This window comes from Rhineura floridana, chromosome 3 (assembly GCF_030035675.1).
Source record: "Rhineura floridana isolate rRhiFlo1 chromosome 3, rRhiFlo1.hap2, whole genome shotgun sequence".
Lineage (NCBI taxonomy): Eukaryota > Metazoa > Chordata > Lepidosauria > Squamata > Rhineuridae > Rhineura > Rhineura floridana.
In genome coordinates this window covers 70,810,167-70,822,613 of record NC_084482.1, presented here as the reverse complement: position 1 = coordinate 70,822,613, position 12,447 = coordinate 70,810,167, and the positions used below count along the sequence as shown (strand labels likewise).

Sequence of the window (12,447 nt, the reverse complement as noted above, 5' to 3'; positions counted from 1 at the left end):
TAATGATACTGCCCCCAAAATAAATAGAATGTTTGAGGATTGCCAAAATAAAGCACATTGTGCACTTAGAAGAAAACACTATATAAATGCAGTTTCATTAGGTTCTGTTTTTGGGTTGCAGGTGAGAGTGTGGGAAGTTGGCAAGGACACACGCAAACTGGAAGAGGTCATGAAGGAGCACATCTCTTCTATTTCATGCATCAAGATAAAGAAGAATAACCAGGAATGTGTCACAGCCAGTATCGATGGAACATGCATTATCTGGGATCTTGTGTAATGTCATTCTTTTTGGAAATATGTCTGTCTGAAGCCATAGCGTTGTGCTAATTTCTTCTTTCAACTCAGAGGGTTATCTTGAAGAAGCAAGGTTTGGCTGTGTAGTAAAAAAAAAAAAAAAGCAGGGAGATCCCAGGGACTTCTGAGATTTCATTGCATACCACAGCAACCAAAAGGGACTTGGCTGTTTTCTAAATCACTGTTCTTTAACCTTGGGTCCCCAGATGTTGTCAGACTGCAATCGACTACACCTCCCATCAACCCCAGCCAGCTTAGCCAATGGCCAAGGATGATGGCAGTTGTTGTATAACAACATCTGGGGACCCCACGTTGAAGAACAGCGTTCTAAATCACAGATCAGTAGATCAGGGTCTGAAAAATAAGAGTGATTAGTGGAGGACTTTGCTTAAATTTGACAGTATGTAACCTCAGAAACTCTGGGGATTTTTTTCACCTCTAGTCGCTTCATGAGACGTCAGATGATCTTGGCCAACACCTTGTTCAAATGTGTGTGTTATCATCCTGATGAGCACCAACTTATCACAAGTGGCACAGACCGGAAGGTGAGTAAAGAAAACATTTGGACATCAGTCCAATGAGACTGGGTACTGCCTAAGGACCCAGCTGCATGCCCTAAATATCTCTCATAGTAAATGTGAAACAGGTTACCTGTTGCTGAACAAAGGAAGGCTCACACACAGATTTTCCTCTGGCTTCTAGATTGGTTACTGGGAGGTGTTTGATGGGTCCCCAATCAGAGACCTAGAGGGCTCCCTGTCTGGTTCCATCAATGGGATGGATATTACATCAGATGGAGTCTACTTTGTCATTGGTAAGCTGACTTTCAAAACCTGGGTCTTGCAGTAGAGATATATTGCTCTCCCTCTAAAGAGATGCCTCTTGTTTCATTCACTCCTATGTGCTGGCTAATTTAGTGCTACTGAGAACTGAAACTAAAGAGTCAGATATCCTCTGCAGAGGCCAAATAGTTGCACAGGAAGATAACGAGATTCAGCTTTGAAAATGGTAGTGGTGGTAATATTCAAGTAAACTCTGAAAGAAGAAACCTTAAGACTGTTGTCAAGAACTGCTAGCCTCTGCATCCCAGAGTCTTGGTGTAGTAGGCCAAGGTTTGCATAAGTACAGAAACTCTTGGAAAAATACCCTAAGGCAGCTGTGGGGAACCTCTGGGTCTCCAAATGTTGCTGAAGTACAGGTTACATCATCCCTGGCCATTGGCCATGCTTGCTAGGGCTGATGAGAGTTGTAGTTCAGCGACATCTGGAGGGCCAAGGGCTCCCCACTCCTGCCCTAAAGAGAGAGGAATCCCAAAACAGCTCAGTGAGGACTGAGCAGACTTAATTGGGACAGAATGCTGACTGCTAGCAGGGGGAAAATGGGGTGGGGGGCTGGAGTGGTCTTGGAATAGATCGTGGATCCCCAACCTTTTGGGGTCGGGGCACATTTAGGAATCTAAGAAACTCATGGGCACCACAAAATATCAATTTCACAGAAGAAAAATGCAATGCTCAGAATTGCCTCCTCCCCTCAAAACCAATGCAAAACACCCACACCCTCCCAAAACTAATAAAACACCAACAAAACAGCAAGAAACACCCTCCAAAACAGGCATTCCCCTCTCAGCCAAATAACACCCCCCAAAATGGAAAATGGGAATGAACTGCCTTCAAGTCGATTCTGACTTATGGCGACCCTATGAATAGGGTTTTCATGGTAAGTGGTATTCAGAGGAGGTTTACCATTGCCTTCCTCTGAGACTGAGAGGCAGTGACTGGCCCAAGGTCACCCAGTGAGCTTCATGGCTGTGTATGGATTCGAGCCCTGGTCTCCCAGGTCGTAGTCCAACACTCTAACCACTACGGCACCCCGAACCCTCATTTAAAAAAAAGATTGGGAGATGCAAGAGGCTTTAGTGGGCATAAGGGGGTGTCTGAGGGCACTGGTGCTGATGGGTGCCACATTCGGCACCCCAGAAAGAGTTTATCCTGGTAGAAGGCATGGCAGGCTGGCTGGAACCTCTCCACACTAACATTTTGCTGCAGGCCCCCCTTTTCTGTGTTTACTCCTGAAATGGAGCACTAGCACTCTTTCACAAAGTAACGTTTCTTCCTTCTCTCCACCACAGGAGGTGATGACCACCTAGTGAAAGTGTGGGATTATAATGAGGGTGAAGTGACTTACGTTGGGGTTGGCCACAGTGGCAGCATCACCCGCCTGAAGATCTGCCCTAACAACAAATTTATTGTGAGCGTAAGTGCTGATGGCGCCATCCTTCGCTGGAAGTACCCTCATGTCCACTAATGCCTAACAGCAGCTGCCGCTACTGTTTTGAACTATTCTTGTTGACACTGTTTTTAAAGCTTAGAAACTCTTGCTGCTTCTGTGAGAGATAATAGTTTGTTTTGTAAAGAGATCTGGCCTGAAATAATCAGACCTTCCTCTAGTATTATTGTCCATAGATCCAAGTGCCTATTGTTGTTCTTGGTTTCAGTTGGTACTCGCTGTGAACCTCAGGCATGGCACATTGGTATTTATGTCTGTGATGTATTCTCTTTGAAATTTCAGTTAAGAGACTTTGTCTTGTCCCCCTCCTTCAAAATGAATTCTGTGTTGTGTAACTCTGCTGCTCTGTGTGCATCTTTAATTGTCCTCTGCTAAAAAGACAAAGGCCTTAGAATCATAGCAGTAATTCTACATTTGGAAGGGCTCTCAAAAACGATTGCATTCAAGATTGCAGAGGTGCAATAGATTGGTAACCCCAGCAGTCTCTGACAAGACGGGCGCCTAGAGCGCTGCCTTATACTGAATCAAACTGTTTGTTCCTCTAGCTCAGGAGGTCTACACTGAGAAGTAGCAGCCATCCAGGTTTCAGACAAGGCTCCTCCCCAGCCTTGTTTGCAATCTTCTACATACAATGCATGTACTCTGCCGTTGAGCTACAGTCCTTCCCTCCACTTGGATTAGATACTTCTTGAGCAGCCTCCTCCTCAAAATCTCAAGAGAAGACAAGTCCAGTGTTTCCTTCAGAAAATTATGTCATTTACCGGTTACTACTAAGTCTATTTATTATAGCCATAAACCTGAACAGTTATGTTTCCTACTACAGTAGGGCCCCACTCACGGCGGGTTACATTCCAGACCCCAGCCGAAAATCGAAACCCACCGAAAACCGGAACTCCGTTAATAAAATGGCTCCCGTTGCCTGAAAAATGTCATAAAAGTGGAACAAGCGCTGTATGAGTGGGGCCTTACTCTAATTGAAAACCGCCATATTAGCAGAATGCCGAAAGTCAGGCTGCTAAAAAGCGGGGCCCTACTGTATTATCTACTTAAAACCACCCTATCTAATTCTCATACGTTTAATTCAGAAAGCCAATGGGATATGAAAGCTAATTGGGGGGACTGGACCAACCTGCCTTGCCATCACTCAGAGCACTTCAGATGCATCTGCTTTGACATCTAATAGCTCAGTCCTTTACATGTCTGCTCAGAAGTGAGCTCCATTGTGTTCAGTGGGGCTTACTCCCCAATAAGCGAGTATGGGATTACAGCTTCAGGCTCTTTGAAAATCTTAAACTGCACATGACTCTGGAAGTTCTTAGTTGCCATTCTAAATGTGATATTTTATTGTGACATATTGTGCATGTAGCCCTTTATAGAGATTGAAGATTCAGAAAAACAATGGAAAAATGGGGCAGGGATGTTTTCCTCCTGTTTTTTTCCCCTGAAGCCTTTTTTGTCTTCCCCCCCCAAAAAAAATTGAAAAAAACCCCACCCCCTGCCAATTTTCTGGGATTTTCTGGGCCTTCACATCTTCAGCCCTTTATGACCATGCTTGATTCTGTATCACCGTGGAGCATGCATTTCCGTTAAAAGCTAAGAAATGCTCTCTTTAGACCAAAGGTGACTAACCTGTGGCCCTCCAGATGTTGGACTCCAACTCCCATCCGTCCCAGGGACCAGGCGTTAGGGATTATGGGAGATGCAGGGTTCCCCACCCCTGCTTTAGAATAAGCAGCTTTCCAGGCAGTGGTTTCACCTACTATGGACTGACCAACCTTTCAGAACCTGTAGAATGAGCTAGTAACTGACGATACTGTGAAAGGAATTCTGAGGGTTTTGCCAGATGTGAACATGGTACAAAGAGTGTACTGAACAGGTATTACTGAGACTGTGCTAAAGCAGGTCTAGCAACTTTGTCCAGGATTTGCCCTCCCCCTCTCTTCTGTTAACACATCTCGATGCCGCTATTGACAGGGGGAGCAAACAAGCTTCCTTGGTTCTTATTAGAGCCTGGTGTGATGGGAAGCTGCAGCAAGTTACTTTCCTGTGACCTGTAGCCATTAAAAAGCTGAGGAAGGTGGTTCCTCATCCCGCAGGAACAGTCCACTCCAGGAAGTCCAGTGCTGATCAAGCAGCCCCAGAGACTGAGAAACACTGTTCTCTGGCCAGGTACAGTACTGGCATCCCAGGTGTTCTACCAGTGTTTTGGCTCTGTTGTCCCTGCAACGTTGAACTGCTTTACAACGGTCACCGCTAATGCTCACTGAGCAGATTAGCTCTGTGAACAGGCTAGCTTCAGGCACAGAACTTGAATGGGGAATAAAATTGCAGACTGCACTGTTGGAAGTGGGGGAAGAGCAACTCCAGTTTTGTTCTTTTTGTTTGTGCTCCAGTGGGAAGATAGTGCTAGGATCCTCCAGATAGATAGGCTTGTTTACCTTTTTCCTGTGATGCTCTGACTGACTTCCTTCTGTCGCTAGACTGTGACGTCTTTAGGGAAGCTTACCTGCCCGTCCTGCCCTTTCCACTCCTTTGTTCTCCGGCTGTCCAGGATAGAGGAGACATCCTTTTTGTCTCTGCTCTCTCCAAGCATGGGGCTAACTCCCGCACCTGGGCGTTATGCCTCCAACTTAGCTAGTTAGTTAGAACTAGGTATGCTTTTTTATCTACTATGTATTTCTATAAATAAAGTAGCTTTTCTTATTTTACTAAGTCTCCAGTCTCAGTGATGCTGATGCAGGGTAAAAGCCTGCTTTCTTAGGCAAACGCACGCACACGCTGGCACACTCGCATTTCAACATCTGTTGTTACTCTGCTGCTGTGGTGTTGCTTTAAACGAAATTAAGCACACAAATTACACACAGAGCAACAAGCACTTGTATTACAGTAGGGCCCCACTTCGCAGCGCTCTGCTTTGCAGCGTTCCACTGATACAGTGGTTTGTCAATTGCAGAAAGGCCCTGCTCCTACGGCGCTTGCTCCACTTTTACAGCTTGTTTTGGGCGTCGGGCACCATTTTAGGCAATGTCAGTCAATGCGTTCCGCATTACAGCAGATTTCGCTTTACAGCGGCGGTCCGGAACAGAACCTGCCGTATGGACAGGGCTCTACTGTACTGCTAAAAAGAAAAATACAGGGAAGACCATGCAAGACAAGGGCCAGGCTTGGTGCCAAACTGCAGCATGTCATTGTTTTGAATGTGAAGGGTATTGGAAATTATTCCTAAGCATGCCAGGTTTCCTCTAAGATGGCAGATGTGGTGCAGGGTGTAGATTTAGCTGCATTTGTAGCACAGATGGGGAATGTCAGGCTGGAGGGCCTCTGGCTGGCCCCTGGGACTCTCCTCAGGCCACATCCCTTACCAGCCCTGCTTTTTTTTGCCAAGCTGGAATGACCCCTTGAACTCGGACTGTGCTTCTTGCTTCCCTGGATGAAGGCTCTATAGCAAGGGGCGTGTGAGTGTGTGTAGAAATGGTACAAAGGCAAAATTCACATTTGTTGCTCAGTCTGCTTTGCTTCTGCCCCCAGCCACTGCTGGCATGTGGCCCCAGAAGTTTGTCCAGAAGGGAATGTGGCCGTTGGGCTCAAAAAGTTCTCCCATCCTTGATCCTCAGTATCTGTTCCTTCCTGTGGCATTAAGTCAGAGCCTATGAGAGCAGCTGAACCCATTTCACAGACTCCAGCTCTGCCATTTCAAGGGGCATGCCTCCCAATGACAGAGTTAATCCAACAAAATTCCTGCGATGTCTCGCTGTTTTGGACCTGGCTATCAGCCTATTTCTTTTGACATAAATGGTATTCATTGAAGGATCCTTACTTGCTTGCCACTTTTGAAGGAACATCCATCCCACTGCAGCATGTTTCTGCACAGTTTTTACGCGTGACCTGCCTTCCTGTACTGCAGCACGCACATTAACCACAGTGGGGGCTGGTTTTGCCATTTGGTTTTGAACAGCAAGTGAACAACGTTGAGCCAGTTGGAGACAGATAATGCAGAGCTTTTCTTTTGCTCCAGTAACAAAGAAGATGATCTTTACCACTTCTTTTGGATTTCAAAATAGGCTGTCTGCTTCTGGCAGGCTTAAACATGAGGGGCCAAGAGGATATAACCATGTTCACTTTCCTTTATTCTTCCCTGTTCAGGAGGAGTTCCAGATCCGACTCCAGATTGCTTGCCTCCCTTGAGAGTGTATAGGAGACCATTAAGTTAGATTCTCCCGTATATGCTTTCTGTAGTTTTCTCCAAAGGAGGAAAGGGTCCACTGAAGCAGCTTAAGATGGGCCGTCAAACCAGTGACCATACACAGAGGCGGAGCTCCATTCAGAGGTTTGTTCGACATGTGGAGGAGGAACCAAGGAGCTGTGCCTCCAACATTAACATGCCCCAGGCCTCTGTGTGTTTGTCAGGAGGTCTGAATGGGGAAGCTATGTGCATACATTCATACATGTGGAGACTCAGGAACTATGATTTGGGGTGTTTGATCAAAGCTCCAGCCACACTCCACAAATGGGGGGCCCTAGTTTTCACATATAGCTAGTGGCCCAGAGTGCATTGTGCTCTTCATGGGAGCCCCAATAACGATGCTCTTCTAAGACTATATAACAACAACGAAAAGAGTAACAACAGCAGCAACAACTTTTGAACAGTTCAGACATTGCGGCTTTAATACCAAGGCAGTTATCCCCCTCAGCCCCCCTTCACATACAAACATTTCTGAACATCCAGCCTGATGAAGAATTCTGATTGACTCAAACGTTTTCTCACTATTTTGTGAGAGTTTGATGGGTCACCATAAAAAGATTTTGGACATTTTCAAAACGAAAAAGGCAGTTTAACCCTTAACCACCCTCATGTAACCTCTCTCTTCCTTTGCTTAGCTTATTTGATAGGTTTCTCTCTGAGAAAAGCTTCTTTATTGGCATTCAGAGGATTGGCAGATAGCACCTCAGGAGATGGTTTCATTGTCCCTGCTGCGAAATAAGTGGTGGTGGTTTGTTCCTGTTCCCCTCCAGCACTGCATATAGCAGGGAAGATGGCAAACCTGCGTCTGAGCTATAACATGTAAGGCTGCAGAGGGTGAGGGCTTTTGGATGCTTCTCTCTGCATACAGAAAACTAGATGTGAGGGGATAGGGGCATTGCCTTGCCTTCATCCTGACATGCTAGTTTTACACCTGTAAGAATGTTTTCTCCCCCAGTGGAATGTAGTGAGAAGTAGGCCGCAGTTGAGTGGGACATTGCCCCAGTCCAAATAGATTTGGGAATATGGCATATGCATCACCCATAGTTAGGGCCAGCACAAAAAGCAGTCTGTTTGGGGCAGCAAATTTTGGAAAATGTGCTACTTTCCTTCTTCTGACCTCCATGAGTTCCAAGCATGAGCGTGTGGTTGATTTTGACTTTGATACTTCAGCTGCACAAATATTTAAAGCTGGATTTCCCCACAAATAGCTTCTGCACAAACTGATTCACAGTACTGACTGAAGGTGAGAGGGTGGGTTTACACACCTGTGTTCATAACTTGATGACTGTATCTTCAAATGGCTTCCACGTACAAATGAGCTGTACATCAAGCACATGGATGCAGCACTCATGTCATCTCGCATTACCTCAAACAAGATTTCAGCGGAGGTGCATGTGTGAAATGTTCCTGGTGTCCCTTATTTTTGGCTCTGTGTTTTCCCCTTGTCTCTCAACCTCAGAGTGTCTTCCTAATCCACCTTCCCCCACATGCATCACATCACAGCATTAACTTTCAAGCAAATGGGATTGACTTGAGCTTCTTGGTTTGCAGTCACTCGGCGGTGATCACTTGTGGCTGAGTAAGATTATCTTCCAAGATAATTTGGTTGGAAGACCCCTGTGCATGAATTTGTTTTATGTGGGAAGATCAGCGCACAACGATCACACAATCTTGACAGAAAAAGGCTTTGATCCAATGGCATGGATACCATGACGATTTGAAGTCTTTATCTGCTGCAGCCTTCATTCGCCTTCACAGCCATTGTAGCATACACATTGTTATCCTCCGCCTGTTCTGCCATTGAGGACATTCTTGGATCGTTCATAAGGGGGGGTGGAGAGAGGTAAAATGATTTCCAGTCAATGTTCTTGCTTACTAATTCAAGATTAATTCCCAACTCTAATTTTAGGCAAAATTGTGGTTTTATTGAAGCCAGTGGTTAAAAGCTCCCATAATCCAAAAATCCTTTAAACTGTTGCTACTCCAGGAAGACATGTGTGGCTAAAGGGGGTTGGGGGGGGGAGAATTTGATCACATGGTCTAACATGAAGCATAATTTCCTCCCACTGCACCTCAGTGCTTTTTCTTACTTCTTGAAACAGTCATCATAACCATGACTAGAAAAGCACCCTTCATGTTTTCTTTTTGTCTAGCGAGTTATAGAACCGAACCCTCTAAGAAAGAAAGGCACAAGGTTATTGCTATTCATTGTACAGTAGCTGCCACTGTATCCACTAGAGGGGAGTCAAACCCTTTTCTACTCTACCTTCAATAGTTTCAGATTTGGATTTTTGCATAATGAATTTCCTCTATACCAGCGAAATTAATTCTGCTGTGGGAGATCCCTGGGAGAATTTTATTTTTATTTTTTTGCGGTATAAGCCATGTTGCCACTGTGCCTGAAATATTTTGCCCTCTCTGGATGGGGTTTAAGAAGGTTTGCATTATTAGAAATTCTTAGCATTTCTGGTTTGAAGCATCCTTTACCATTTCAGCCATCCGTACAACTCTTTGTTCATTATTATCATGATTCCCATTTTACAGATGAGGAACTGAGGCTGAGAGATAATTCTCTAGAATCTGGTGTTCAACTTAGTTTTGTATGTGTGTCGGTATCCAGTGTTGTTTCCACAGCATGCTCATATCTGTGGAGACCTCTGAAGACTGATTCTGGTAGTGTGAGATGGGTGTTCCTACTGAAGTGAAGATTATTCTAGAGGGATATATTATTTGTTTTGCATTGTTTTATTATAGGCATTTTTATACCCTGCCTTCAACATATTCCCAGGGCAGATTATTTGTTTGTTTATTTTCTTACATTTATATCCTGCCTTTCTTTCATCAAGAAACCCAAAGTGGTATACATGTGGTTCTCAGGAGGCTTCCCATCCAGGCACTGACCAGATTCAGATCTGCTTAACTTCAGCAAGGTGGTGGCCTCATGTGCCTTCAGACCATGCCCTTAAAGGTTACAAACTTTCCAGATACAAAGTGTCCAATGCACTCCCCTAACTCCTCCTGTATTCTGCTTCTGAATACCTTGATTGGACCAGGTAGGAGAAAGTGGCTCTTCAACCCTCATCCATTTCCTATTGGTATGATGTGAATGGAGTTGTTGTTCCATTCATTGTGGGCCTTGGAAGCATTTCCTATTTTAGGTGACCTTTTGTTTCCTTTGGGTGGGGCTTACCTGGAGAACCTCAACCAATGTCATTATCCATCTTTCCCTTTTGATCTGATTCATGTCATGCAGATGAGGAGTGAATTCTGCCTGGCAAGCTGACTTCATTATGAGCATTTTTACACTGTTCTTCAAGCATATTCTCAGGGCACTTTACAAAATACATAACCCAATTACAATGTAAATTTAAAAATAAGCTAAAAGCCACAGAATTATAAAAAGCAGCACAAAATGTTCAGGCTGTGGTGACTGGAAGCAAAAGAGAACATGATTCCTGCACTGTTCATACCTGGGTGAAGGCATTTTGGCAGGTGCATTTTCCATGCAGAGGAGAGAGATAATTTAGATAGTCTGAAATACATTTTTCTACCTAATTGTTAACAGGACAGGGACCCTATCCAATTTTGCATCTAGCCAGATGCAGACTCCCCCTGATCATGGTTTGGTGCTCTGAGTCAACAGTGCAGAAAATGAGCAAAACAGGCAATCTTGCAAAAGCAGGACTGTGTTTTCGCTTTGTTTCTTAAACCAATTTTTATGCTGGGATGTAGCATGGCTCCTGCTATTTTTATTTATTTATTTATTTATTTTGTTTCATTTTTAAACCGCCCATAGTGAGTAGCTCTCTGGGCGGTGAACAAAACAGGATTAAAATACAATATACAATAAAATCAGTGATGAACAACAGCAAATTAAACAAAAACATTAGATAGAACATATTGACATTAAAATTGAACATTATAATAACATTAAAATGCCTGGGAGTATAGCCAGGTCTTAACCTGGCGCCTAAAAGAAAGTACTGTAGGCGCCAGGCATATCTCCTCAGGTAGGCTGTTCCATAGTTCGGGGGCCACCACAGAAAAGGCCCTAGATCTAATAACAATCCTCCGGGCATCCTGGTGAGTTGGTACCCGGAGGAGGGCCTTGGATACTGAACGAAGGGAACGGGTAGGTTCATAGCGGGAGAGGCGTTCCACAAGGTACTGTGGTCCCACACCGTGTAAGGCTTTATAGGTCAAAACCAGCACCTTGAATCTGGCTCGGAAACAAATAGGCAGCCAGTGCAAATGGGCCAGGACAGGTGTTATATGCGCGGACCAGCGGGTCCCTGTCAACAACCTGGCTGCCGTGTTTTGCACTAGCTGAAGTTTCCGAACAGTCTTCAAGGGCAGCCCTACGTAGAGCACATTACAGTAGTCCAATCTAGAGGTTACCAGAGCGTGAACAACTGAGGCGAGATCGTCACTGTCCAGATAGGGGCGTAGTTGGGCTACTAAACGAAGATGGTAAAACGCATTCCGAGCCACCGAGGCCACTTGAGCCTCAAGCGACAAGGAAGGGTCAAAAAGGACCCCCAGACTACGAACCTGTTCCTTCAAGGGGAGTGTAACCCCATCTAGAACAGGATAAACATCCACCATCTGGGCAGGTAAAGAGCTCACCAACAATGTCTCAGTCTTGTCTGGATTGAGCTTCAGTTTATTAGCTCTCATCCAGTCCATTATCGTGGTCAGGCGTTAAGTTCAGCACATCAACAGCCTCACCTGAAGAAGGTGAAAAGAAGTAGAGTTGCGTGTCATCAGCGTACTGATGGCAACGCACTCCAAAACTCCTGATGACCGCACCCAGAGGCTGCATGTAGATGTTAAAGAGCATGGGGGACAAGACCGACCCCTGGGGGACTCCACAATGGGGAGTCCAGGGTGTCGAGCAATGTTCCCCAAGCACTACCTTCTGGCGACGATCCGTTAAGTAGGAGCAGAGCCACTGCCAAGCAGTGCCCCCAACTCCCAACTCCGCAAGCCTCCCCAGAAGGATACCATGGTTGATGGTATCAAACGCCGCTGAGAGATCAAGGAGAATCAACAGAGTCACACTCCCCCTGTCCCTCTCCCGACAAAGGTCATCATACAGGGTGACCAAGGCTGTTTCAGTGCCAAAACCGGGCCTAAAACCGGATTGAAACGGATCCAGATAATCGGTTTCATCCAAGAGCGCCTGGAGCTGGCTGGCGACCACCCGCTCCAAGACCTTGCCCAAAAAAGGGACATTCGCCACCGGTCTATAGTTGTTCAAAATATCTGGGTCCAAAGAAGGTTTCTTTAGAAGAGGTCTCACTACTGCCTCCTTGAGACTACCAGGGACTACTCCCTCTCTCAAGGAGGCATTTATCACCTCTTTGGCCCAGCCGGTAGTTACAGCCCTGCTGGCCTTCATCAACCAAGATGGGCAAGGGTCAAGGGCAGATTGTACTGCTTTGTTTAATTCCTCCCATTGTTGTACCAGGTGTAGACTGGTGGGGACGACAGGCAGGGGACCAGCATGGGATGGAGTGAGTAAAATGTACAGCTTTGCAATGTAGATGTACAGTGAAGGTAAATCCATTGCACTTCAGGATCATAATGGGGCTACATTTGGGGCCATCGTTGGGGAGGCTCAG

The 12,447-nt window shown here is 45.5% G+C and overlaps 1 protein-coding gene across 3 annotated transcripts in view; it reads left to right on the top strand.

The window, feature by feature from the left end:
• The window catches only part of CFAP52 (cilia and flagella associated protein 52), a 33,597-nt gene extending 30,720 nt beyond the window's left edge, over positions 1-2,877 (top strand). For 2 of the 3 annotated variants that reach the window (XM_061621847.1, XM_061621846.1), the window contains 4 exons: positions 122-273; positions 737-839; positions 997-1,108; positions 2,423-2,877. In XM_061621847.1, coding sequence (XP_061477831.1) covers positions 122-273; positions 737-839; positions 997-1,108; positions 2,423-2,598 — 543 coding nt within the window. In that variant the 3' untranslated portion in view covers positions 2,599-2,877. The remainder of the gene's footprint in view (positions 1-121; positions 274-736; positions 840-996; positions 1,109-2,422) is intronic. The other variant, XM_061621848.1, reaches the window with a different exon arrangement.
• The last annotated feature ends 9,570 nt before the right edge of the window (positions 2,878-12,447 follow it).